Genomic DNA, 27,889 nt, shown 5'->3' on the forward strand with positions numbered 1-27,889 from the left:
ATTTTTCTCGGGATACATAAAATCATAAATATTTTTCTTAAATCAAACACCTCCTTATATCCTCCTCTTCTCAAAATTGATTCTTTCCCAAAATCATGGATCAAACCCATTTTATTATTATTTTAAATCTGAGTTTCACCATGAAATCTAGTGGGTTATGATGTTGGATTAATTGTCAATGGGCAATGTTGGTTCAGTTGCGATTTTAGGAATGTTGAGAAGGAAAGAGAGGATACATGAGATATTTGATTTAAAAAATTAAGAGTATTATAGATATTTAATATTTTAAAAATAATGTGAGTCCCTTTCCAAGCATTCCCCTAGAATTGTTAGAATTCCAAGAGAGAGTTTTTAATAAAAATGCAATAGACGGGTTTGGCCAATAAATTTCTCTAAAAAAAAAAAAAAGAATAAAGAAAGGAGAAAAAAAGAAAAAAAAAACTCTGAATATGTTGATGAGAGCTTCTTTTCCTCACCAACTTTTACGTAGAGCACCCCAAAATGTAATCCATTGTCAATATCATGTGAATCGGGGTGTATTGGTGTGGCAATAGAATTAGAATCTCTATGTTGATTTGTTCATTTGCTTATTCTTTCAAGGCTTGATGGAAGACAAATATCAAGGATACTCGAAGGAAAATGCTACCCTCACTAACATGGTTATTGGGATGATAGGGATTCTCAAGAAAAATGTATCCCTAGGAAAAATATATTAATCCCTATGAGATTGAATCTAATTTCAAGGAAATTTGTGTTTCTCATTAAATCCTAGCCGTCGTATTGAGGGAGAGCCTCTCTCATAGGTCAAGCCTAGGAAAGTTCCCTAGTAAAGATATTTACAGCCAATTTTAATAAGAATAATCTATTACCTATTATAAAAGAGATTTGTTTCGTACGATTTTTTCTCTTGACGAAAATATCCTTATTTAAAATTAAATTCCTTTTACACAATAAAAGAAAAATCTATAGTTATGTGCATATTCCACGTCAATTAAGTATGTTTGAATTTGAATTTTTTTTTTGTCACTTTAGAATTACTCCTTAATATATTTATATCGGAAAGGTTCAACAGCCCTAAAGTTTGCCAAACATTGTGCCAAACATCAATACTAGTACTCTTTGTGGCGGTTGTGGTCGATTGAAATCAACCAAAGGAGGTGGTGGAGGCTGACTAACAAGAGCCATTTGCGCCGGTCCACGCATGCCTAAGATGGAATGCAGATACATTTTTAGAGATTTTATATTGCCACACCAACTTTTATTTATAACAAACCAATTAATCCATTAATTTATACTCTATGTATAGGGATAGGTTTTTTTCTCATTACAATTCGTTCTCAACAATGATACTAAATTACTAATCGAGATTGATGTTATTTAGTAAAGAAGAATTGTGATACACCATATCAAAATTCTAGATGGGAAGATTAAACAAACGTGGGATGTTTTGTATCATAATTCTTATTTACTAAATAACATCAATTTCTACTAGATATGTCTTCAATTAGAACTCATAGAAAAACTGATTTTGTGTATCCATCTAATGGTCAAAAATTATCATGAAAATTGATTGAATCTAAAGGGGAGACAATAAAGTAAAGAAAGTATTGCCAACACCAGCACAATAAATGACGCTGGGAATATTTGTATTAATAGAAGAGTGAGTATACACGTGGTGATTGTACAAAGAAAAGAATCCTGATGAGCAGGACCACAAGCTAAATAGAACTACCTATAACTAATTACAATATCATACTAATTACAAAATGCTAATCTTGCTTATCATCACCCCGCAAACGGACAGGACGGTGAAAGACTGTCAGTTTGGTACGCAAGCGAACAAAACGCTGAGTAGGTAGAGGTTTCGTCATGATGTTGACGAGCTGATCATGAGAGGGTGTGAACTTGAGGGTGAGGAGTCGTTGAGTGACACGATCACGAACAAAATGATAGTCCAGTTCAATATGCTTTGTGCGTGCATGAAGAACGGGGTTTGCTCCCATATGAGTTGCAGAGATGTTGTCACAATAGAGCACAGGAGTAATAGACAGCATGAGTTGCATTTCAGAAAGAAGAGTTTCAAGCCACATCAACTCAGCTGCTGCATTAGAAATCCCTCGATATTCGGACTCAGCACTGGAGCGGGACACTACGCGTTGCTTAGATGATGACCAAGAGATGAGATTGTTGCCAAGAAAACAACAATAACCACTTGTGCTCTTGCGATCGTCTGGAGAACTAGCCCAGTCCGCATCGGAATAACAGTGAAGTGTCAAGGAGGACGAAGGGCTATATAGGATGCCATGTGAAATGGTGCTTTTGAGATAACGAAGGATGTGCTTCACAGCTTGCCAATGGGCGGTGGTCGGGTAGTGCATGAATTGGCAGACCTTGTTAATAGCAAAACAAATATCTGGTCATGTGATGGTGGTGTATTAAAGAGCTCCAACAATACTACGATACACACTGGGGTCCAGTAAGGCTTCACCATCATACATAGACAGAGAAGTGGAAGACAACATAAGAGTATCAATGGATTTACACTCAGGCATGGAGGCACGGTGAAGTAAATCACGAACATATTTTTGTTGACTGAGATGTAAACCAGTGGAGGAGCGAACAAATTCAATGCCCAAGAAGTATGATAAGGAACCAAGATCCTTCAAAGCAAACTGAACATTAAGTTGAGCAATCAAAGCATGTAGCAAAGGCAGAGAACTCCCAGTGAGAACAATGTCATCCACATATACCAAAATCAAAATAATAGCATCCGAATCAATACGTATAAAAAGAGATGTATCAGTTTTAGAAGTATTAAAACCCTACTGCAATAGACAATTACTTAGCTTAGTATACCAGGCTCGAGGACTCTGTTTAAGGCCATAAAGGGCTTTGGACAACCGGCACACATGAGATGGAGCAGTAGAAGAAACAAAACCTGGTGGTTGTTCCATAAACACGGCATCAGACAGATCGCCATTAAGAAAGGCGTTATGGACATCTAATTGCCTCAATGGCCAGACAAAATGGACAGCCAAACTTAACACCACACGAATGGTAGTCGATTTGACAACGGGGCTGAACGTTTCAAAATAATCAAGGCCGTGTGTTTGGTGGTAGCCTTTGGCCACCAAACGTGCTTTATAGCGCTCAACCGTTCCATCTTGCTTTAGTTTTACCTTATAAACCCAGCGGCAGCCAACAATCTTGTGATCATGAGGTTTGGGAACTAAAGTCCAGGTCTGATTTTTCATAAGTGCTTGGTACTCAAGCTCCAAGACTTGTTGCCAATGAGGAACACAGGCGGCTTGCCTATAGTTGGTGGGCTCAGTCAAATCAGGACCAGCAGAAGCAAGTAAAACTTTTGGTTGATAGATACCGCATTTGGCACGGGTTTGCATAAGATGAATATTTGATGCTGCAGGTGGACGATGAAGAGCAATACCTGGTAAAATAACAGTAGGTATACTGGGTATTGAATTAGATTGTGCAATATTGTGAGCATTATAGTTTGTAGGAGGGAAAGGAGGGTGAGGGAGAGGGTGAGAAATAGGAGAAGGAGAGGAAGAAGAAATGGGAGAGGAGGAAGGACAAGGAGAGGGAGGAATAGAGTTGGGAGCGGAAGTTGTCATAGGCGGGGAAACTTGAGAACACGAAGAAGGAGACGGAGAAAAGGAAGAATGAATGAATTCAAATGATGGAGAGGCATGAGAAGGAAAAGAGGTGGAAGACGAAGGAAAGGACAAAGATTGAAACGGATAAGAAGATTCATCAAAAATAACATGGCGAGAGACATATACACGACCCGTAGCAGGTAAAAGGAAAAAATAACCCTTATGATATGGGCTATAACCAAGGTAAACACAAGTGGTAGACCTATATTGAAGTTTGTGTTGGTTATAGGGTCAAAGAAATGGATAGCATGCACTGCCAAAGAGATGTATAGAGTTTAAGTTGGGTAGGCGATGATAGAGAGTTTCAAAGGGAGAGTGATCATGTAAGACTGGGGTAGGGAGTCTATTAATTAAATATACTGCCTGTTGAAAGGCATAAGGCCAAAAGGAGAGAGGGACATAAGAGTGAGCAAGGAGTGCAAGTCCCTTCTCAACGACATCACGATTTTTCCTTTCAACCCTCCCATTTTGTTGGGGAGTATGGGGACAAGAAAGTCTATGATGAATGCCCAAGGATTCAAGAAATGGTTTAAGAGATCGAAATTCACCACCCCAATCGGTTTGGAGAGTTTTAATTTTGGCCTCAAACTATGTTTCAATCATAGCTTTAAATTTGAGAAAATAAGGCATTGTATCAGATTTGAGTTGGAGTGGATAATACTAAGTGAACCTTGTATGATCATTAATAAACAACAAAAAATATTTAGCACCAGTAACAGTAGTAATGGGTGAAGGGCCCCAAAGATCAGAATGTATTAATTCAAAAGGAGCCGATGCTCGAGTACAAGAGAGGTCAAAAGGTAATTGATGGCTCTTGGCCATTTGACAAGCAACACAAAACTCAAAGGAGCCAGAAAATGGCTTGTTACATTGATTCAAAACACGTTTAACCACTTTGACAGAAGGATGGCCTAAGCAAGAGTGCCATAGACTAAGAGAAGGAGCTGCTGTAAGACTGGACAAGATGAGCTTGAGGAGGAGAAGATGAACTAGATGTAGCGGACACAGAACATGAGGAGTGTGGTGGAAGGACTTTGTATAAACTATTCTCAAGTTGACCCTTGAGAAGGAGTTTCTTCGACAGCTGGTCCTTCACAAGAAAGTAAGAGGGGTAAAACTCAACAAAGGCTTTATTGTCAGAGCATAATTTAGTGACACTAATAAGTTGTTAGGAAATTTCAGGGGTGTGTAGAACGTGTTGAAGAGAAATAGGGTGATGAAAAGAAGGAAGCACAATATTACCAATATGATTAATACGCATATACTTACCATTACCTACCATAGCTTGCTCTTCACCGTGATACAGAGAAGCATCCTGAAAGTGGCCAAACTCATTGGAGAAGTGATGGGTTGCACCCAAATCGAGGTACCAGCCGGAATCACTTGAGGAAGGTTGAGATGGAGTCGAAGAGGTAGTAAGCATAGCAGCAAACTAGTTCGGAGGCTGGGCAGGTGGTGGTTGAGGTGTAGGATTTGGAAGTTGGGGTTGGTAATTGAGATTTGCTCTATGGTAACAAGTAAGGGCTGAGTGACCCGGTTTGAAACATATTTGGCACTGGGGCCTATGTCCAGATGGACGTGGTGACCATGAGTGTGGTGCTAGTCGAGGTTTGCCAAGAAGGCCCAGAGTATTGGGAGGGTAATAGGGCTGTTTGGGTGAGTATGGATGAGGCATTCGTGGTGGTTTGGAGGAGGGGTAGAACGGTTTATTTTTCTTTGGAGAAGAATGGGTGGCGAGGTTGGCTTGAGCAAAAGCAAGCTGTTGAACTGCTGAGCGTTGAGTCAAGCGGTACTAAAAAATATGGAGAAGGCTAAAAACTTCCTCCAAGGGAGGTCGATCAGGTATGTTCTGAATAGAGGTGACGAATGAGTCATATTCTGCTCCAAGGCCCTCCAAAACATGAATGAGTTTGTCCCTGTAAGGCAATGGTTCACCAATGGCAGAGTAATGGTCAAAAACATATTTCAGACGAGAAACATAATCAGTGACAATCAAACGGTCTTTCTTGATGGTTTACAACTGAGAGCTAAGGCCCATCACGATGGCTATGGATGGAGAATGATACATCTGGGTCAGAGAGCGCCAAATATCACGAGCTGTGTTGTATTCAACAATACGACCCATCATCGCAAGTGTTAGAGAGGAATAGATCCAACTCATCACTAGCCGATTGAGGCGCTCCCAACTAATGAACTCCGGATTGGGCTGAAGCATTTGGGCATCGAGAAAACGAGGAGGATTAGGAGTAGTGCCTTCAAGGTAATCCTCAAGTCCATGAGCAATAACAATGTTGAGAATCTGATTACGCCATAGGAGAAGGTTCGTCTCATCAAGTTTGATGGATAAAGGTTGTGTTAAGGATGGAGAAGGAAGATGAAATGGGGCAGGTTGTTGTTGAGCATGAATAGGAGCAGGTGGTTGTGGAGCCCTAGGTGGTGGAGCTGGTGTAAGGTTATTGGCTGTTGGTGGGCCAGTAACACTGGCAGTAGAATTTGGGGAGTCTGTCATGGGTACAGGGGATGCCTAGTCTGCTCTGATACCATAAAGGGGAGACAATAAAGTAGAGAAAGTATTGCCAACACCAGCACAACAAATGATGCTGGGAAGATTTGTATTAATAGAAGAGTGAGTATACACGTGGAGATTGTACAAAGAAAAGAATCCTGATGAGCAGGACCACAAGCTAAATATAACTACTTATAACTAATTACAATATCATACTAATTACAAAATGCTAATCTTGCTTATCAGAATCATGAAGTGAGCTTTACTCAATCAACTATATATGGTTTTAAAAACCTGTACATCTATCATCTTGGACAAATCAAGTCTTTTAAACCAGTTTAGAATTAATTACTCTAAATACTAGTTATTTTTTAACTATTAGGTGAGATAAGAGGATGCTTAGATTACAAACATCCATTTAAATCATTAAACAACTGATTATATCAAAAAATACTAAACCGACTGAAATCGCCTCGACCCGTGTTCACTAAATAGTGGATAGGGGTCCGATTTATGAAATGGGGGACTTTAAAAAAAGGGAGTCGCCACCTAGTTTAGGTCTAGGAACCATAAATAACTCCAAATGGATAATGGGTCGATCCACGGATCAGAGGTATGGGTAAGGGGTCAGATTATGGGTTTCGGAAGGTGTTAGGCACCGAACCCGCCCGATCAAAATAATCGGTCTCTACTACGATCCAAAATCATCCTATGGTCAACATACAAAGACTACAGTCAAGGTCACAGTCCAATCATCATCATCAATTCATGTTGGATTTTCCAACCAAATCCCATGGCTAAAACTTATCCCAACTGTCACATGATTCTTCTTTGAATTCCACGAAATATGGAAGGGTTTGAAAAAACCCTAATGAGCTCCATGACCTGAAATTAATTAAAAATTCCACCTGCAAATATTTTCCAAACTGTCCAAAATAGCAATTGTCAAATTGGAACTCAAAGAATTTCCAAATTGGAAATCCGAAGTTCCCCAAATTAATATCCAAAAATATATGTTGAATTCTCAAATTAGAATTTTCTAAAAATTGAACTTTTCGAAAATAGAAGTTTTCCAAAGATATCACAGTTTTTGAGTTAGAAACTCCTAAATCCACGAATTTTCTAAATAGGAAATTACAAAATCATTTAAATTAGAAATTGCTAAAAGGTGAAATTCCTCAAGTAGAAATTTATAAATATATTCCTTCCTTAAATAGAAAATTGTATAATTTCCATATCAGAAAATTCCAAATATCAATTTTCAAAACGAAATTATGAATGGGAATTTCCGAATTAAAAAATGTGGATTTACTAAGGATCACCAATTTGAAAATTTATGAAATAACAAGACAAAAGTTCACAATACCATGTTTACCAAATTGTAGATCAACAAGTACCAATGCATACAAAATATTGGAGATCGACACACATCAATGCATACCAAATATTGGAACGCAAATTATTCTCAAATCGACTCAAACGGGCATGCATCTAGGACCATCAATTTTTTCAAAACAACTATCATGCTTAAACACAAGAATCATGTCATCACAAGTTCATAAAAAGTGCATAAAAAAAGACAAAAACAAAACAATTACTTTCCTAATACTATCAATATGCAAAAAAAACATGAAAAACATATATAAACCGAAATATCCTAACATGCAAAAAAATAATAAAATAACAAATAACAAATAAAAATAAACAGATGGAGAAATAAAAACATTTTCCTAACCTTATTGAGGCACAAAACAAATAAAAACATAGAGACCTATATAAAAAAAAACTCTTCTAATCCTACCAATATGCAAAAATAATGAATAAAAAAACGTAAACTAAATATTCTCCTAACCCTATCGATGCACTAAAATAAATGAAGCATAAAAAAACTCGAAAAATCCCCCTAATCCTACCAACGTGGAAAGTAGAAAACATATAATGATAATAGATACAAAACTTACCCACAGAACGATGATAGGGGCCGATTCCTTCAGAAATGACCCAAAGGCTCGTGAGCACACGATGCCGAGAGACGAGGACGGTGAGACAGATGCCCTGATACGTACTGCGATGATGCTGTGACAGCAACTAGAAAAATCTGAGTTGAGAAGTGGCTGTACAAAGTGCAAAGAAGATGATGGCACGAAGAGATGGCCACCGGGATGCTGATTGAAGATGAAGACTGGAAGAGGCGTTGTAGCAATGTTACAGGGACGTGGTTTTGCTGTTGGAGATGTTGTTGAAGAGGTAAAGACTGTTTTTGGTTGGGCAATATAGAGAAGAACAAGTGGAAGAAGAATAAGAGAAGGAATGAAGATGGGGGCTGGTTCAGGAGTGTTGCAGCAAGTTGAACGTGAGAGAGAGGTGAGTTGTAGGGGAGGTGAAGTGCTGTAGAACGCAGGATAAACTGCTGGGGGCGCTGGTTAGCAGCCAACAGAGAGAGAGGGGAGTTCAGGGAGTGAGAGGAGACTGCAGAGAAGAGGAGACGTTGAAGAAGACTAGAAGAAAACGTGGAGGAAGATGAGCAGGATGTCCAGCCGAGTTCAGCCCCTTGAGCAGCCGCCTTGGAGAAGAAGAAGAGAAGATGACGTCTCTGATCTATGCTTGCTGTCCAGAACAAGAGAGAGAAGTGTGAAAAGGGTTGTGTTACATGTAGAAGCAGGTGTCCTTTAATCTACTGGAGAAGAAGATGATCAAAGAGAGAGAGAGCCAAGGGAGAGACGTCTGTCAGTCTAATGGAGAAGAAGAAGATCTGAGGGTGAGAGATGAGAGGAAGAAGACGTCTTTCTGTCTGTGAATACTGGTTCAGCCCCAGGGTCTTGAGAGAGAGCCAAGGACGTTTTTTTGGAAGAAGCCCCTTATGGAGAGAGAAACGTCTCTCTTTAATAGAAGTCCTCCTTCTATTTTCAAATTTTTTTTCCCTTTCTAATTTTCTCTTTCTTTTTTCTCTTTTACACGTACTTCTTTCTTTAGCTTCTTGTTTCTTTTTTTGGGGGAGAATGGTGGTGGGGTGATCCCCCGCTACTCGTAGTTAGTTAGTTTTTCTTTTTGTCGATTTTTGGTTGGTCGATCGATTGGTTTTGTTTCACGTTTTTATTGGTTTATTTTTTTATTTTGAATTTTATTAATTGATTAATTTTGTTTTGGATTTGGTTAAAATTTTAATTTGGATTTTAATTTGATTTGGTTGATTGGGTCCAATTTTAATTAGATTGATTTTAGTTGTTCGATTTTAATTTGAAATGTTTAGTTATTTAATTTTAATTGTTTAATAGTTTAATTTTTAATTTAAGTTTTATTTGTTTAATGGTTTTGAATTTGTTTAATTTTAATTTTCATTGTTTAATTTTGAATTAAGTTTTAATTGTTTAATTTTGAATTAAATTTTAAGCTTTAATTGTTTAATTTTAAGTTTGAGTTTGAATTGTTTGGAATTATTTTATTTGAATTGTTTGATTTTTTTAATTTGAATTTTATTATTATTGGATTTTTAATTAGATTTGATTTTGTTACATTTTCCTAACGGTCGAGGTCTCTAAGTTGAGTTTGGATGTCGAGGGGCATTTCGACCATTTTTACGATTTTTCTTAAATTTCTCCGTTTTCGTCGATTTGGGTCCCGTTAGACTCGAAATCATGTTTTGAGTGCAATGGAGGTATTTTCGAAGTCTTTCAGAGGTCCAAAATTTATGAGGGGTATTTTCGTCATTTTGTCGATTTTTATGAATTTTTACGAATTCTGGCGTGAGGTTTCTTTTAGTCCCAACGTGATTATTTTTATGTTTCAAAGTCGTATTTTCCTAGCATGGCGAGGTCTCTAGGTTATCGAACTGTGTGGCGAGCCTACGCGTACGTGCTTGCTAAATCGGGTGTGACGTATGGCGATCCTAAGCGTGCGTAAATTTCTATGTCGAGTCGCAACGAGTAGGGGAGATGAAAAGAGTGGAAACAAAGGGAATTAGGGACAGTACTCACAAGCCTCTGAGTTCTTTACGATCATCACTAGGAATTCACGGTAAACGGGTGACGGATTGTCGAATTAGACAGATGCAAAAATGGGGTGTCTACACTGACTTGACACGTCCGTGTTTTTATAGATTCGACCAATATTTTTAAGAGATAATTACAAAAATTTGACCAACTTTTGAAGAAATTTTCATTCCTACACACCATTCATTTTAACCCAAAAACATGTCTAGCGAGATCACACGTATTTTTTGAAAAGTGACAATCTCACTAAAAAGTAGTAGGATTGCTATTTTTTATCAGCGAGATTGTCATTTAAAAAAATATGCGATCTGCATATATGTTTCTGGAATTAAAATGAATAGTGCGTTTGAATGACCCACAAAGGGTTAGTTGAGATGGTAAGGATGATTGGATTTGCTCCCCAGGTCACACCTTTAAGTCTCTAATATGCCCCTCCACATAAAATAATATATTTAACTATTCTTACATGCAGGTGGATGGTATGTGCCGCCAGCCATAGTAGAAAAAAAATGTGTTTGAATGGGAATTTCATCATATTCTGTTCACAAAATGGTAATTTGCCCTATTTTTAAACTATCAGATAAGTCATCTTGACATCTAATGATGTATATGGATGACCCACATTTTCTTTTTTGGTAGATCAAGATGACTCACCTCGGTCGAGTTTGAAAACCATTTATCAATAGATATCATAATTTTTAAGTAAAACAAAAATGGGGCTTACCTTCGACAGCTATGGTCCTTGAGAGTAGTAGGATGGCAAGGGAAAAAAGTACAAGATGAAAGAGTTTCCGAACTTCAAAACCCATAATGGCTTGTGTGTGTGTGTGTGTGTGTGTGTGAGAGAGAGAGAGAGAGAGAGAGAGACTTGTAGATTGTATAAGCTGATCAATTTCTACGTTCATTCGATATCTTCAAAGTCTTTATATCCTTAGTTTTCAGCTTTGTGTATACGTGGTTGGTTGGCCATAATTTGAAAGAAGTATCATGATAATATGATGCCCCCATCATAGAACTGTAGATCATTTCCTTGGGATACAGAGAATCATAAATATTTTTCTTGTGTATCCTAAGCAAATTATCTACGGCTCCGTGGTAGAGGCGTAGGGGGTGTTTGAGGGGAACGCCATATTATAAAGGTTCTTGATAGAATGATGCTGGAGTGATGTCAAGCATTATTTTGACGAGGTCCTTATGTACCAATCGTAATTGGTCCCCACAACACAAAAGTCGCTAATACTTTGTGATGTTTTATTCATTTAAGACTGGCCGTCTAGAATGGTGTCTCATTCCTATGTCTCAAAGGCACATTTTTATTAGAGATCAAACACATCAAAGTGCCTATGATTAGAAAAATGTCTTCTGTTATTAAAAAAAAAAATATCGTAATTCGATCCCAAAACACAAAAATTCGTTCTACTTTGTGATATTTCATTTATGTAAGAGTGCCATGTAGACTCAGAAGAGCCATATATTTGTTTTGATGTTTTTTAATTTATTTTTACCAAAACAGGTACATGAAGAGATTGTAGTCAATTGACCTTTGTACCTTTTAAACGGACTTGTTTTTGAGGAGGTTCATAAGAATGATATAAAAGTAAAGGGTCCCGTTCAGCACCAAACATTTTGGCCAACATTTTAGTCAACCATTTTTGTCCTACATGGGTTAGAAGTTTTGGAATGGGCTGATTTTTGGTGAGGATGATCTCTACGGTGAGGAGATCATCTTCACCAAAAATCAGCCAATTCCAAAACTTCTAGCCCTATGTTTACAAGTTGAAAAATCGTGGACCGTCCATTTTTTGTAAACCATTTTTGACGGGGTTATCATCACCAAAAATCAGCCCATTCCAAAACTTCTAACCCATGTTTTGAAAAATGTTTTGCCAAAATGTTTGGTGCTGAACATTTCCCAAAAGTAAAATTACGAAAGTGGCCATCTAATTATAATGAGTGCCATTTTTGGTTAATAGAAATAACTAAATGGATTAATATTGCTTTTGATAAATATCTTAAACACCTGTTTGGGCTGTTAATTTCGACTAAATACCTGCCCGTTTTGGTAAAACACTCTAAATAAGTTCATTTTAACATCACTAACAATATACAAAAATTAATCTATAAAAATGATTTATTTGGAAAATTCAAGAGTTTCAACTTCAAATTAATTTTTGACAAGATTAAGAATTTCAAAATTATTGAATCTTGTAGTTATGGATAAATGGACCAGGTTCAAGAGCCAATAACATAACCAATGTGTTTAGTCCTATATGGACTAAACTTTTCAAAAAATTAGCACATTCTGAAACTTCTAACCCTATCAAAAGTGATTTACAAATTAACGATAACAATTGATGATCCACAATTCTTCAACTAATAAATTGGGCTATAAGCTTCAGAATGGGCTGATTTTTCGAGAAGATGATCTTTGTACCTTATATCAACCTCACAAAAAATCAGCCCATTCCAAAACTTCTAACCCATAAAAAACAAAACACATTGGCTAATGGCTAAATTAACTCGTTAATTCATGCTAAACTTTTCATATGATTAATGATTTGACAAACAATTTTTCGACAATGAAGATGTCTTAATGAGGGTGACCCATTTTATGGATGGATTGTCTCCAACATGAGATTCATGGGCCTTATAGAAGAAATACACACATTGCAAAGCAACTTCGAAGTCGTTGGTTCAACTCCAGCCTACCCATCCCAAAAATAAATAATAAATAAATAAATAGCAATAACAAGTTTAGACCAACTCTATACATGAACTTGGGGGGTTTTGGACCAAATGTAAAACCTCTACCTTTCCACAAAAATAAACTAGTTTAACTCAAATTCTCAATAAAGACTTGGATTTGTCAACTATTTTGCCTTAAAAGCTTGGCCCATTCATTCCTTCCCAACTCTTTGTAGTTATGTGGCTTCTTCCACACATTGTCTAGCATTTTTAAAGTGTAAAATATGTGAAAGCTGTGCCGGTGATCGTAGAATTACTTAACAGCTTGACAAATCTCTGAGCAATCAAATGATGGACACTTTACAAATCCCACATAATTACTAACAAGATGTTATGACATAAAAGAGCGTACATAGATATAGTAAAAGCATATATAAACTAAGGGGCTGTTCGTTTGTATTTTAAAAGCTGGCTTATTATGCTTTTTTAGCTTTTAAGCCAAAAAAAACCACAATAAGAGTGTTCGTTTGAGCTTTTGTTGCTCCCACAAATATCAACAAAAGCCAAAAAATGGCTCTTATTTAGAGACGTCAAAATGAAGCTTTTTTATTTTGCTTCTACGCAGAGCCGATCATCGAAAACGACTTATGTACAAAGACCGAAATACCCTTCACCTTTGTTTGAATTTCCAATGAATAAACTTAAACCCTATTTCGTTCGACTCTCAACGAATGTAAATCCCTTCATCGTCTCTCTCGTTGCAGCTCGCAGCCTCTCTGTGATCTCTTCTTCTTCCCCAAACCTTTTAGGTTTTATACTTGAGAGATACCATGCCCGATCTATGTGTTTAACGAAATTGGAAGAGCTTTCGTATTCATCCACCATTGAAGCTCACTCCACAAACCCTAGAACCAAAGAGGCTGCTCGTTTGAGCTTTAGAAGCTGATCTTTTTGCAAAAATTACAGGGATGCCTCTCGTTCCTTCTTGTGTTTCGATTTTGATTTTGATTTTGATTTTTTTTTCCTCTATTTGATGTTAATCTGTAGAACCTTCTCCATTTTATTTCTCTTTCATGAATTTTTGATTATGGGTTTCTTTTGTTCTCTGTTTTTTTTTTTTTGTTGTTGTTGGTATTTAAGTAGATTTCCCTTATCTATTTTGTTGTTTCTACATCTTCAAGTCTACAATTGGTACATGGATAGGAAAATTAAACTTACGAATAAAAAGCCTTATAATTATAGAGATTTGGGAAGAAGAGCAAACTTCTTTATGAATTGATAGGGTGGAACAATGATAATGTATCTTGGGATTTTGTTTTAAAGGGTTATTTCTACTCTTCTATCAAACCCCTCTTCAAACAAGATCATGGATTTATTAGTTTCAGACGAGATCATGGATTTAGAATCGAAAAGGCATCTTTGGGTACACGCAAATTTTTTTTTTTTAGAATCCAAAGGGCATCTTTATTAGTTTTCGAGTTAAACGCATATTTTTTTTATATGTTTCATCAAGTTATAAATATTCAAAATTCTCATGATTTTTAAATTCTTGATAAAATCCTGATTTTTTTAACCAAATCACAGTTTACTTATTGCATCACAATTTATTTAAAGAAAGATTTATCCAGGAGAAGTAGTTGCATTTTTTGTTAAAAGAATCCCTTGGAGTTCTGACAACTCCAATGGAAACTTTAGGGGCTGTTCTTTTGAGTTCAATACAGTATACATAAATCTTGTAGAAGGTATATACATTTTGAGTCCAACTCAGAAGTTTTTTGCTGATGAAAAAAATATTGTAGAAGGTATATACATGTTGATTTTAGGTAGATTGGGTGGACATGCCCATCTATTTTGACCGTCCAATTGTAGTGCCATTATTTTGGATGGCACGGGCACGATAATGGCTACGGCCATGTGTGCACATTCATTCACCACACATCACGACACATTTTGGCGTTTTTCTTAGGTTTGTGTTCCTTAAGCATCAACTATCCCTCTGTTTCCTCATCTTTATGACCTAGGACACGACCTCAAATAATCCCCATTTGTTATACATTATCACAAGTGTCCCCTTGAATTTCTTCCTTGTTTCTCTTCATCATCTTTTTTCTATTTAACTTCGGATGTTTCGGCTCTATGTTCATCAAATCTGTGGTAGAATCCAAGTCCTCCAGTTATCATGTCTTCACATTTTTTTATTCTGACACCAATTTTGTTTATAAGTGAACTTAATTGATTTAAATTGAAAAAACAAGTAACAAAACCAATGAGACTTACTTGTATTACCAACTCTCATGTGGCAGTATAAACAGGGCCAGTGACAGAGTAACCATTTTTTAGGAATGACAGAATTGCAATGGTAATGTGACCTTATAACTAATGAAAACAAGATACGTTAAAAGCATTCCACCGAAGTGCTATTCTCATAGGCCAACTCTTTAGTTAAATAGATACTTTTAAGGCCGAAAGAGGAAGAAATTGCATGCCTCAAATAACAAAATATACGTGAGGTAAGACCTCAAAACTTATGTAGATTAAATAGGCAAGTGCACTTGCATCAACAAAGACACAGAGTGTTCAATAAATTAACAATAGGAAAAGAATTCAAAAACAACAAAATTGAAGATATTACCATTGATAAATATTGGTTTGTGTATGTGCACCACATGTACTGGTTTGTGGAACTCTAAAACTTGAAAAAACACATTTTATAACGAAAGCAAGTATCAAAATTAATTAAACATAAATTTTTTTTTTTCAAAATGTTTGAACAAATGTCAATAAAAATTAAACTCCAAATGATATTCCTTTACATGGGTAACCAAATTAAAAGTAACCAAACCATAAAATAACATATGATTAGAACAAAGAATACCCCTCTTAAACAATGACCAAATTAGATAAAAATGTGAAGAATGGGACCCAAAGATATTGACTAAAGAACATGCATGGTGATGTTGATATGTTATGTCCCCAAGAAATAAGAGTTTTAATTATCATACAATTATTGTCTAAATGATTTTGGTGTATTTGTTAAATCCATATAAGTTAAAGTTGACCCATTTTCCATTGGTGTCAACTTTCAATGTGTTCTTTCAAGACGTGGAGAATTTTACCTTAGCAATCTCCTATCTAATTCATGAAAAAATCATGATTTTTTGTTTTTTTCGGAAGAAAGTATTACATGTTGTAGAAGGTATATACATGTTGATCTTAGCTAAATTGGGTGGACATGCCCATCTATTTCGACTATCCAATCGTAGTGCCATTATTTTGGATGGCACGGGGCACGGTAATGGCCACGGCCATGTGTGCACATTCACCACACAACACGACACATGTTAGCATGATGTTGTGTAGACCATCCATTGTTGTGATATTTGGAGAAGTCCATTTATTTAAGAGGTAAAACCATACTTGTAAGAAAAATCATAGTTGGAGTGATCCTTTTTTTGCATCCAGATAGGTTTGATGGTGATGTATTGGTAAAAATTGGTATTGGGGATTCTAGTGATGAAAGGTACAAGTAGAAAAATGTTTGATGTGAGTAGTGGTGGGGTTAAGCACCTTGGCTAGTCTCCCAACTTACTTGATTTCATTTATGGATCTTGTTTTCTTCTATACTTTTTTCTCTTTTCTTCTCTATTTATAAGTATGGGGGGTGAGGTGAGGTGGTCGGTGGAATACATGATAGACCAAATTCACTAGCTTAGCGTAAATCTAACATAAGACATGATTTGGTCTTTTTCAATATTCTATTATTCTATATTAATTGGTATGTGTGTGTGTGTGTGTGAGAGAGAGAGAGAGAAAGAGAGAATATTTTTGTAAGCTTTGATGCTACTAAGAGCATCATGTAGAGAGATAGAGAGAGAAAATTATTTGTGTATTAATTTGTTAATTTTGCTACTTATGTAAAGATGGACTATCTGTTTTGGCTCACAAAACTTTGCAAAAATAAGGAAGAGTGAAATCAAGGCATTCTCTCGTGTATGTATAAACCTTTTATTTGGACCTCTTTCCGTAGTAAAAGGTTTACAACTAAATCCGAAAATGAACTAGTATCTTTAAGAGGGAATGGTCTTTTCCTCATATAAACAAACCATAACATGTGTGATGTAAAATAGTGTTCTCATTCCTTGATATTAGTTTTAGTGATAACATATAAAGAGGGACTATTTGTTTTCAATATTTATGCAACTTTATTTAGGAACTTTTGAATTTGAATTGATCTTGGAGATGTAAGTTGAAATGCATTCCGATCTATTTGATTTGTTTGATTTATTTGTTAACAGATAATGGGATTTTGAACTTTCTAGGTCTCGACCCTTCTTATAATTTTTATTTTATTTTTTGAAGTTGGGTTCGATTTTAATTCGGTTTAAACTCACCATTGCTGAGTTTTTTTTTTTTTTTTTTAAGTTAGGTGCTGCCTGTAATTGGGTTTAAAGAGGGTGTAGTTCTTGTAATCGAGAAGCGTATCAATCCATTGCTGGTTTGTTTTTCTCTATTTTTTTATTTAAACTCACCTCACATGTGGAATTTATGCAGATAAATGCAAATTTATATAGTTATTTGCTTTATGAATTGATAGACTAGATTTCTTAACATTTTGCAATGTGTATGAGATATTGCGTGGATGATAGATTATGTATTATGCAGTGTATTATATGGATTTTTTTTTTATCAGGAAAATTTCATATGTCCATTTTTAAGAGGAGATGCTGCCGAAATTTCGATAGAATTATAAACTTTATAAATTTATTTAAATTAAAAATAATTATTTTTATAATTTTTTAATATAAATTTATTATATTTATATATATATATATATATAGTGTAATTTTATATTTATTAAGGTATTCTGATTATTTTTTATGCATTCTAGGTGCATTATCAACAGTATGGGTATTTTGATCATTTTACCAGAATCCAGTAATAAAAAGTTGTCAAACGAACATGCTTTTCCGACTTTTGTGCTTCTGTAACGAACAAACTTCTGTTGGATGTGACTTTTCAGGTTCCAGGCTTCTGCTTCTTCCAGAAGCCAGCTTCTGGAGTTGAAGCTGGCTTCTGTAAAGAACAAATCCTAACTTTCAATAGCTTAAGATTCGACCCCAAATCTTTGAGATAAGGCTTTACTGTTATTATATTTATTGGCAAGATCGAATACAGCAACCCAATGGGTGAAACAACAAATCTTTTTCCATCACAGGGCACGATGATTCTTATGCTTTAAGCTAAGCAGCAGCTGCCATTAGAACCGATCAATAGCATGCCCTCTTGGCTGCACGGACAATATCCTCAACCTGCACAAGGCAACACACATATCAGAAAAAAAACATGAAAAGAAAATGAGTAAGATTTTCAAGACAGATTGAATTGGATATGCTTGATCTAACTAGGAAAATTCACAGAATGTCGTTGGTCCGATGCTTACAAAATAGAAACTGCACTGGCACTGAATTGATACACATAAGTGGACAGCGACCAACTGTCTCTGGGTTCCACCCACAAGACTCAATTGGGCCAAATATCAACCTGATCAGATGAATGGAATGTAACCATGTAACATATGGACTATACCATCGTATCTAATGGTCAATATTGGTGTGGAAGACCACCTAGGTAGAACCCCTTTGATGGATGGTTCCCAGAAACCTTGTATGTGCATTTTTCATAAATAGTCTTATTATTTGTAGACTACTAGAGTTTACCCGTGCCATAGGAACGGGCATCCTCTTTAGAGTTAAGGGGGTAAAAGTGAAAAAATAATAAAGTTGAAGGATATTATTAAAAAACTTTAGGATTAAAGGGTTATAAGAGGGAAAATAATAAAGTTGAAGAGGTAATTATTAAGAAAGGAAGAGAAGATGAAAGACAATAAAGTGAGTGAACGGGGTAAAAGAGGGAATATAGTAAAATTAATTAAGTGGGTTAATGAGGGAAAAGGGAAAAGACAATAAAGTGGGTTAACGGGGTAAAAGATAAAATACAATAAAGTTAGAGGGGTATTATTGACAAAGGGGGGATGAGAGGAAAGACAATAAAGTTGACGGGGAAGGGGGGGAATGTAATAAAGTGTGAAGTTGTGTGGATCCAACCCACTCATTTGTCTCAATCTTTATATTTACGAAACTGTAGAATTGAGGTCCACTATTGTGTTTTATTACATAGACTAGACTTTGTTTGTGCCTACGGCACGAGCATCCACTTTGGAGTTAAATGGATAAAAGAGGAAAGATAGTAAAGTTAGAGGGGTATTATTGAAAAGGGGGGGGGTAAAAGAGGAAAGATAGTAAAATTGGAGGGATATTATTAAAAAACTAGGGGTGAGGGAGAGAGAAAAGACAATAAAGAATAAAGTCGAAAGGGGCAAGAGGAAAGGCAATGTAGTGTGGACCCCACTCCATTGTACTTGGTGTGGGACATTTATCCCCCACAAAAATGTAGTAGAGTAGGACCCACCATTGTGTTTTATTATGTAAATTAATTGTGGTTTATATCACATTGAACATGTATTTTCAAATTCACCACACATCTGAGAGAAATAGAGCTCCTAATTAGAAGAAAAAAATGTGAGAAAAAATAATTGACCTTAGGGACAGCCATTCTCTCAAGATTTGCAGCATAAGGCATGGGAACATCAGCTCCCACAATCCTTTCCACAGGGGCATCAAGATACTCAAAGCTTTCCTCGACAACTGATGCGCTGTTGAAAGCACACACTTCCAAAATAACTAAGCCTAGAATAATAAATTTAGAAGAAACAAAAAGTAGTGTGTGTCAGGAAAAAGAAAGCAAACCATATCTCGGCACCGACACCATGCTGAGGGAAGCCTTCTTCAACTGTAACCAATCTATTGGTTTTCCTAACAGAAGCATTGATTGTGGACCTATCTAATGGCCGAATCGAACGGAGATTTATAACCTATATCAATAAAGAGTGGTCATTATTAATATTCAGGAGTGAAAACATGAACTTTTTTTTCCAGCCATGCAAAAACCATATTGATAAACTGGGAATTTTTGTATCCTTTCCAATATGTGTCTACCTCAGCACGAATTCCTTCTTTTGAGAGAATCTCTGCAGCCTGGATACATGGATATTCATATTAGTTTCAAACGAAGATCACACAATGACACCATTCTAACAAAATACAGAAGACTTAAACTGAAGGGCATTTAAAAGACTTCAAAAAAACTCAGCCAGTCAAGGTGGATCCAGTAACACTGGTTTTATCATAGATGTAAAGGGAAAAGACCTTTATAACTCCAAATGAGGCAATAAAAGCCCAGGGGCTTTGGCATCTCAAAAGAGACCAGTCGAAGGCAACAAAGCCCAAGCTTCAGAAAATTAATATAAAATAAAAAAAAGGTACATTCAACTTCTGAGACCTGAATGAAGTCCTCAAAAGAATTTACCCAAAATAGAAAGTAGAACCCATGCTTCAACCACTTACGGTCATCATCTAGTGAATAACCTTGAGGTGGTTCACTTAATCCTAGATCCTATGATGCTCGAAAAAGTCAAACCTGTGCCCATGCCTCAAAGTCTCTACCTCCTTGTGATACTATTACAACTATTTATGCTAGCTCAATTAAACTCATGTAGGACAACCTAGGTTTTACCAATTCTAGATCTATTCTACTTTAAGAAGAGTGAGGGAAAGATCAGTTAGGTGGTGATGAAGAAGAAAGACAAATTATAAAAAGGGTTTTAGGCTCAAAAGGTTTTATTTGTCATTGTGAAAGGTTTCACAGGGTCAATTGATTAAAGGGTAATTACGAAATATTGCAATAATGTTAAAAGTAATTCGGACAGGTTTTTGGATAGATTATATATGCACTAGGGTAGGTTTGGGAAGTTTCTTGCAACCCAAGAAGGGCTTGGTTGGACTATTTTATGGTCCAAAGAATTAAAATAATAATAATAAAAAGATGACAGATTTACTTTGGAATTACACCAATGATTTCCATAGCATCACCAAGTTGAACACCCAATATTCAACCAAGAAAAAAACAGAATCTTTTGTAATTGTTTTATCCATTTGTTTATTGTGTCCCTAAAATAATTTATTGCATTGTTTGAATAGAAAAGACCAGTTGCTAAAACTTGAAGGATATCTAACTTGACTCTACCTTATACTTGAAGGTAACTTTCCTATAATATAAACTTTCCAAAAATAGTAAAATTTATAATTCGATAAAAAACTTCTACTAAACTTAAAAAACCTAATAATAAACTTTTAAAATAAGTAGGAATTAAAATAACCTAAATAAATTTAAAAAAATTATATCCTTAAAATTCATCCAATCCATTAATGAGCTACAAACCTACTAAATAATGGTCCATGATCTCTGATGTCCCCATCACTAAGATAACATGCAAAATGGGCATTTCACCAAATTAATATAAATGGCATTTATGGTATTTACAAATAGCCTTTTAACTGTTAAAAAAGAACAACTTATTTATCAAAAATGGTTTTTATTGACTTTGTAAATAGTTTGGAACATGTACTCTCCCAATAAAATAAGATGATTTCATCACATGTATTTGTAATTCACCTATCAAATAAGATTTTTGTTACAAGTATAAAATCCTTTGAAAGCATCAACAACAAAAGTGACTTCGTCATTTAAAGAGACGCAGTCAAACCAATCGAGACATTGCAAAAACCTTCTTTAAAATTTTAAACCTATAACCAATAACTCTTATGTAGCTGGGTAAGATATATATGGCCACTGAAATGCAAACACATGGCACATCATATTTGTAACTAATCCATTAGATAATATGTCTAAAATCATTCAGACCTTAGATCTTATACATCGGAACAAGAGTGGAAGGCAAACCTGGAGAGCATAACCAACCATCTTTGAAAAAGCTGTAATAGTCACATCCTTTCCTTCTCGCTCAATCTGTCAATAGTAAATGTGGGACAGGGAAAATAGCATTAACAGAGACCGTCCCAAATAATTGGTGCAAGGATTGGATGGCAATGGTGGTTAAATCTGCTTAGTAACTCTTTAAAATCTCCAGAAACCATACCTTAGCCTTCCCTATTGGAAGAGAGAAACTAGGATCAAGAGCTTCTGTAGAAATAGGGAAAGATTCATCATATCTGGAGCATAAGATTCACAATCAAGGTGCCAAAATCAACATTAATCAGGTCACACTGCAAGTTTCACATGTTGAGATTATAATGCAGGGACCTACTTACAGCAACTCATTTTCAAGGAAAACAACAGGATCAGGGTCCCTAATAGCAGCTTTTAGCAGACCACGAGCATCTTCCGATGAGTATGGGGTTAGCACTTTCAACCCAGGACAGGCACCAAACCATGCTGCATAACACTGTGTATGATCTTGAGGTGAGTATTATATAATATTACTTTTTGTTTCAGAAATTACTTTTAGATAGAATTTAACTTAAATGGGTTCCAAATCTGAAGGCCAAGGTAGGAGTAATAAAACAGGCCTAATACAGAAGAACCCATGCCAAATCTTGAAAGTTGAAACTATACTAAGAAGGAAAAGAGAGAAACGAACAGGATTCGTTCAGCCAAACCCAAATTTTTGGGAATTAAGGCTTCGATGAGGATGACTGGAAAAATCTAGAAGATCCACCAAGAGACAACACTTATCTAAGAGATGGTTTCAGTGACAGAAAAAAAAAACGTGTACATACCAATAAAATGCCCTTACCTGGGAGTGTTGAGCGCCAACCCCAGCAGCAGCACCATTTGGTCCTCTGAAAACAATTGGAACAGATATCTGACCAGCAGACATGTAGTTTAATTTCGCAGCAGAATTAATAATGTGATCAATAGCCTGCAAAAACATCCAAAATCATTTCCAGCAGGAAATCAGTGAGAATACAAACAAGCATTCGCTTAGAATTAAAAATATCACTCTAATCCTTACTAATACATATTTAATTCACTTCTTTAATTAATAAATCATACATCTTAGTGATAGAATATATACATTCGAATATTAGTAAAGCATGTATACCAATACCAAAAATTAGCTCAAACCACAGGCATAGTCCAGATATTATGTATAAGTAGAACAAGGTTTGCATGTCTGGGGTTAGTTTTTGTACATTGAAAACCGATATGTACCAGAGATGGTACCATACAAACCGAGACATGAGTCAAAACAAGCAAAGAGAGAGAAAAAAAAAATACAAAACCAAGACAAACCCCCAGCATATTGTACTTGTCAGGTAACGGGATAATTTAGAGCATGATTCGGAACATGGATCACTAGTTTCAATGACTTGTAATACGATAATCCAGGCACCTTTCTCATTTTTGGAGTGTAATCTAGGATCTAACCTATGACCTCATGGTTGCAGTGAAGTTGTCAATCAATTGAACTACGACATTGAGCCACAATTTTACATATTTTTCTTCCATTAACTTTTATCATATTGCCCTCCCTCTATCTTTAGCACCCAAAAGCTTTGTTCCATGTAACAGTCTAAAATTTTGTTTCCTATCATGGAAGCTAAATACTAATAGATTATAGAACTGAGGTAGGTTCTGATCTGAGTCTAAAATCACTTTTAATTTGCTCTATTTTTTTAATCAAAATAAAATTTTCCATTATCTAGCTTCTCTAACCAAACACTGTTATCACAGAAACCAATGTTTTTCTTTTCAAACATTAAGCACTACCTGAAAATTAACAGAATGATTCTTTACATCATGTCCTGGACATTTTTGAAAACTCCAAATCAGTTCCTAATATTTTAACAAAAAGGTTTTATGTTTCGATTACAATGATGTTACATGGTCACATGTAAAGATAAGAATAGAAAAATAGCAATTCATGGAATTAAGGTAGTTAACAGTGTTAAGCGGTGCCTAGGCAACAAAAAAAATTGTCCCTTTTTTTTTATAGATTTTTTAAAAATAATGTAAAAAAATAAGAAATAGGAAAAAAATATATTGACAAATATCAATATTTGCAAGTCAATAATCAATTAAAACCCATGACCCAACAAGAAAACCTAACATTTGCAAATTTAAAATCCATCACAGTGACAAATAAGAAAAATATGTAAATAGAGTATCTTCAATTTAATTTTCATAGATATCAACTAAGTTAACAAAAATCCTTTACTCTAAAGTCAATAATGTCCTCATCCCTTTAATTGACTGGGGCCTTGTCACCACCACCATCATTGTTGTCATCATCTCCCTCCTCCACTTGAAAGCGAGCCCTAACTTTCAACTTTGAGAAGTCTTAGAAGTATAAATAATACAAAGATTTTTTTATAAAACCCTCAAAGTTTTAGTGAATATTTTAAACATCCCTATGTTTTAAAAAATCTAATAAAACATCCTAAACCATGGTCTTTTTCAAAAGAATAAACAAAAACAGTTTTTTATTTATTTATTTATTTATAAAAATCCCACTTTAAACATTGGGTGCTTGAGTAGGCTAGGTGGCTGTTTCAGCGCCTAGGTTCTGCTTTTGACAACTATGCCTGGAATCCATACTAATGAAACAAAAATATTGAGAAAGATGCTTTAATATACAGTTTTATAAAACTTTAATTATTTTTTGGACTAGATGTTTCAAATGTAGCCAGCGTATTAAAATATTACAACCACAATAGAAAAGAAATCTAACCTGCATGGAGAAGTTAAATGTCATAAACTCTAAAACAGGTCGAAGACCATAGTAAGCAGCACCAACTCCAATTCCAGTGAAGCCAGCCTACAAAAGATGCGACAAATAAATGTTGTGAGGTGATAACTAGTTCTAAAAGAGAGAAAAAGTATCTCAATGCAAGTTCAAATATACCAACTGACAAAAGAAAAATGATTAAATAGATCAACCACGATGATTCCACAAAGGAACAACAAATCTATTAGATAGTTCAATTATCAGGAGCAACCTCTGTGATTGGAGTATCAAGAACCCTCTCAGGACCATACTTCTCTAAGAGGCCTTTAGAAATCTACACAAAATGCAGGTGAAGTGGACTTTTAGAGCAGTAGAAACGAAATATATCAATCGTCTCAAAGATGAAAAGAATTATGTTTCTATCTTATCAAGGGAGCCTAACCTTGTATGCTCCCTGGTATTCACCAACCTGCAATATGAAGAGAAAAAAATAAGAACAGAAAAAGAAAAAGAAAGCTGTTTGAAAAAATGTTTTTGTTCTTTGTCCTTTGTCCTTGTTACCTCCTCTCCCATCAAAAATACTTTTGGATCAGCAGACATTTCCTCGTCAAGTGCAGAGTTTAGAGCATCTCGCACTCTCATCTGGGAGAAAATTTATAAATTTTCATAATATAAGACCAAGCTGTTGTTACACAAAGTACGAATAAACATCAGTGCCACTAAAACACTAAAAAATCTCCGATCGAGAAACAAAGAGAAGGGTGACTAGATTAAGGTAAAATCTGTCTCAACTCTCAACAACATCGTATGCTTTCCACTTGCATAGTTTCAAGTCCACCGTCAAATCCCAGGGCTCACTTCATTACTAATTCACCATAAATTTGATGAGAGAGATAGAGAGAAAGACTTCGACAAACAGATAGAAGACGGGTGGAACCAGGATTTTGGCTACATGGGGGCAATTACGACCCTTAACAAAATTTTAAAAAATATTGTGGAGGAAATAGCAGCGGATTTTTTTTTTCTGCCATTGTTATCAGTCACAGAATCATATAAATCCTTATGTTTGTTTTAAATTTCTTGTAGGGGGAAGTGCCCCCACTGAATATCCATTCCTGATAGAAGCAGTGCATTAGAATCTCATTTTTATTCTTGAATTTCCTTATATAGTTAGAATTCAATGTAAATATGGAAGGAAAAAAAAAAAATTGACCATTCACATACTAGAAGAACCATAGAAGCCCAAAATCAACCAATGAGAGAATGAATTATTTATAGAGAAGTATCAAGTATGTAACAATGGATATGAGTATTACTAACTACACTTTGATGGAACAATTAGCTTTTGTGCCACTCTAAATCAAAATCCAAGTATAAGAGCAATCAGCTACAATTGATCAGCAGAACTTCCTTGCACATTTACAATGAGTCAAACGAGCCCCCTATATTGGAATGATCAAATGACGATTCCACCTCCGGTGTGTGCAATTATCACAGTATTCCCTTCAAAACCCAAATTTGTAATAGTCCCAAAGCAGGGTATTACCCTAGTAACAAATTGCAGAGTTGGTAATTATTTGGAGGAGGTTCAATTCAATTAATTTGGGTAAATTCGTGAAAAATGCTTGAGTAATTCAGAGAATGTACTACTGATTTTTTTGGGGGTTTCTTATCAAAACCCATCATTTTTAACCTCTCCAAAAATCCCATCTTGTTCTTGAAATTTGAATCTTGAAGAAAATAAAATTTTGAAGCTGAAGTGCAAATATGTTACCGTATTCTATGACTAATCGATACATCGCCAATTAATTCGTTGATTCATCGATTTAGTCAGCAAGGCCCTTATTCGGAAAATTTTGTGACTATGGGTATTACACCTTGGGTGCACCAAGTAAATTAAAAAAAAAAAAAAAGCTCAAACAGAATGATAATATTGAGATTGAAATCAGTTACATCGCTAAGCTCTAGATAGCGATCCAATATGACCATCTAATTCCATATAATAAGATATAATGCATTACTAATAATAAAAATAAAACTAAATGAAATCTATTATTCATGGAGTAAATTAGAATCCAGAAAAAGAAAAAGAAACAAAATTTAACAGAATTCAGAAAGACCTCTTTAGTGGCGGTTGCGTAACTTCTTGATGCAGACACCGCAGGTCGCATCCTCTGCAAAGACTGCCCTAGAATCTGATATAAAATACAGAATGTTCTTTAATCAAACCAAACTATTAATCGAAATTAAAATTACACAAAACCAAAATCAATTAATTACAGAAACGTTAGGTCTTACCGAAGCAGTAATGCTTCCGCTACCAATTTTCTGTCTTATAATCCCCCACATCTTTCCTTCTTTCACTTGAGATAGCCCTAATCGATCAAAAACAAAATTATTTGTACCTGAAATTTCACAATCCGAAAACAATGATGAAATATCAGCATCAAGAGCTCTGATCTATCGTTTCCATTTTCTATTAACCTATAATTCAACGAAAGAACGAAGATTAAACAGAGAAGAAATAAAAAATCACTAATGAGCAATGTTAGATTTCATTCAAATCAAATCAAAGAGAAGAAAAAGAGCAGAAGAAATCCGGGAGAAATTAAAATGTTTGAATCAGCCATGGAAACAGATCTAAGAGATCAAAACGAGAAACTAACCGATTAGGAGAATCCACCTGTTTAGCTCTCTTAAGATCGAAATCGATCTCTCTCTCTATTATGTGGAGAGAAAGAGAGAGAGAGAGAGAGAGAGAGATTAATTGACGTCAAGTTGAAGTGTTTTTTGTTGCATGTCTCTGGGAGGAATGTACGTGTTGGAGAGAGAGAGAGAGAGAGGAGAGAGAGAGAGAGAGAGAGAGAGAGAGAGAGAAAGAGAGAGAGAAAGAGAAATTAATTGACGTCAAGTTGAAGTGTTTTTTGTTGCATGTCTCTGAGAGGAATGTACGTGTTGGAGAGAGAGAGAGAGAGAGAGAGAGAGAGAGAGAAATTAATTGACGTCAAGTTGAAGTGTTTTTTGTTGCATGTCTCTGAGAGGAATGTACGTGTTGGGAGGGTAGGTAGGAATGTAGGATTTTATAAGCAATTTTTATTTTATTTTTTTTAAATTAAAATGGGTAAGTAAGTCTATCTTCATCAATATGACCGTTGAGATGCTACGGAGTCTAAATAAAGTGTATCGCTAGGAAGATGTTATCCATCCTTTGACGATACAAAATGATCTCTAGGAAATTTGTCCTCGAATCCTACCAGTCATGTTGTTGATGGAGAGGCTTGAAACGTTCGGTTAATAGTGCCAATTTGTTCGGTTAATCGCTAAAAACAGAATTTCCAGTTTCTCAACATGATATAATTACTAGTACCAAGAATTAAAACCAAAGCTT

The 27,889-nt window shown here is 35.5% G+C and overlaps 1 protein-coding gene across 1 annotated transcript; it reads right to left on the reverse strand.

Annotated features, from left to right (window-relative positions):
- Positions 1–17,943: 17,943 nt before the first annotated feature.
- Positions 17,944–27,324, reverse strand: LOC147405369 (pyruvate dehydrogenase E1 component subunit beta-1, mitochondrial-like). The gene is made up of 15 exons (XM_086433126.1): positions 27,168–27,324; positions 26,800–26,906; positions 26,622–26,696; positions 25,063–25,143; positions 24,944–24,970; positions 24,773–24,835; positions 24,505–24,591; positions 22,567–22,692; positions 22,082–22,215; positions 21,910–21,982; positions 21,714–21,779; positions 19,910–19,948; positions 19,661–19,785; positions 19,452–19,566; positions 17,944–18,163 (listed from the first exon to the last, which is right to left on the reverse strand). Exons 2-15 carry the CDS (start codon positions 26,848–26,850, stop codon positions 18,122–18,124), a joined length of 1,104 nt encoding a protein of 367 aa, XP_086289252.1. The 5' UTR covers positions 26,851–26,906; positions 27,168–27,324; the 3' UTR covers positions 17,944–18,121.
- Positions 27,325–27,889: the final 565 nt, after the last annotated feature.

Source organism: Akebia trifoliata, chromosome 3 (genome assembly GCF_017979445.1).
Source record: "Akebia trifoliata isolate Shusen 1 chromosome 3, ASM1797944v1, whole genome shotgun sequence".
Classification (NCBI taxonomy): Eukaryota; Viridiplantae; Streptophyta; class Magnoliopsida; order Ranunculales; family Lardizabalaceae; genus Akebia; species Akebia trifoliata.

Coding starts and splice junctions, on each gene's coding strand:
- LOC147405369 (XM_086433126.1), bottom strand. CDS start 26,850: ATGTGGGGGATTATAAGACAGAAAATTGGTAGCGGAAGCATTACTGCT. Junction 19,949..21,713: donor TGGTTGGTTATGCTCTCCAG/GTTTGCCTTCCA, acceptor CCATGTATCCAG/GCTGCAGAGATTCTCTCAAA. Junction 19,567..19,660: donor GGTGTCGGTGCCGAGATATG/GTTTGCTTTCTT, acceptor TGCTTTCAACAG/CGCATCAGTTGTCGAGGAAA.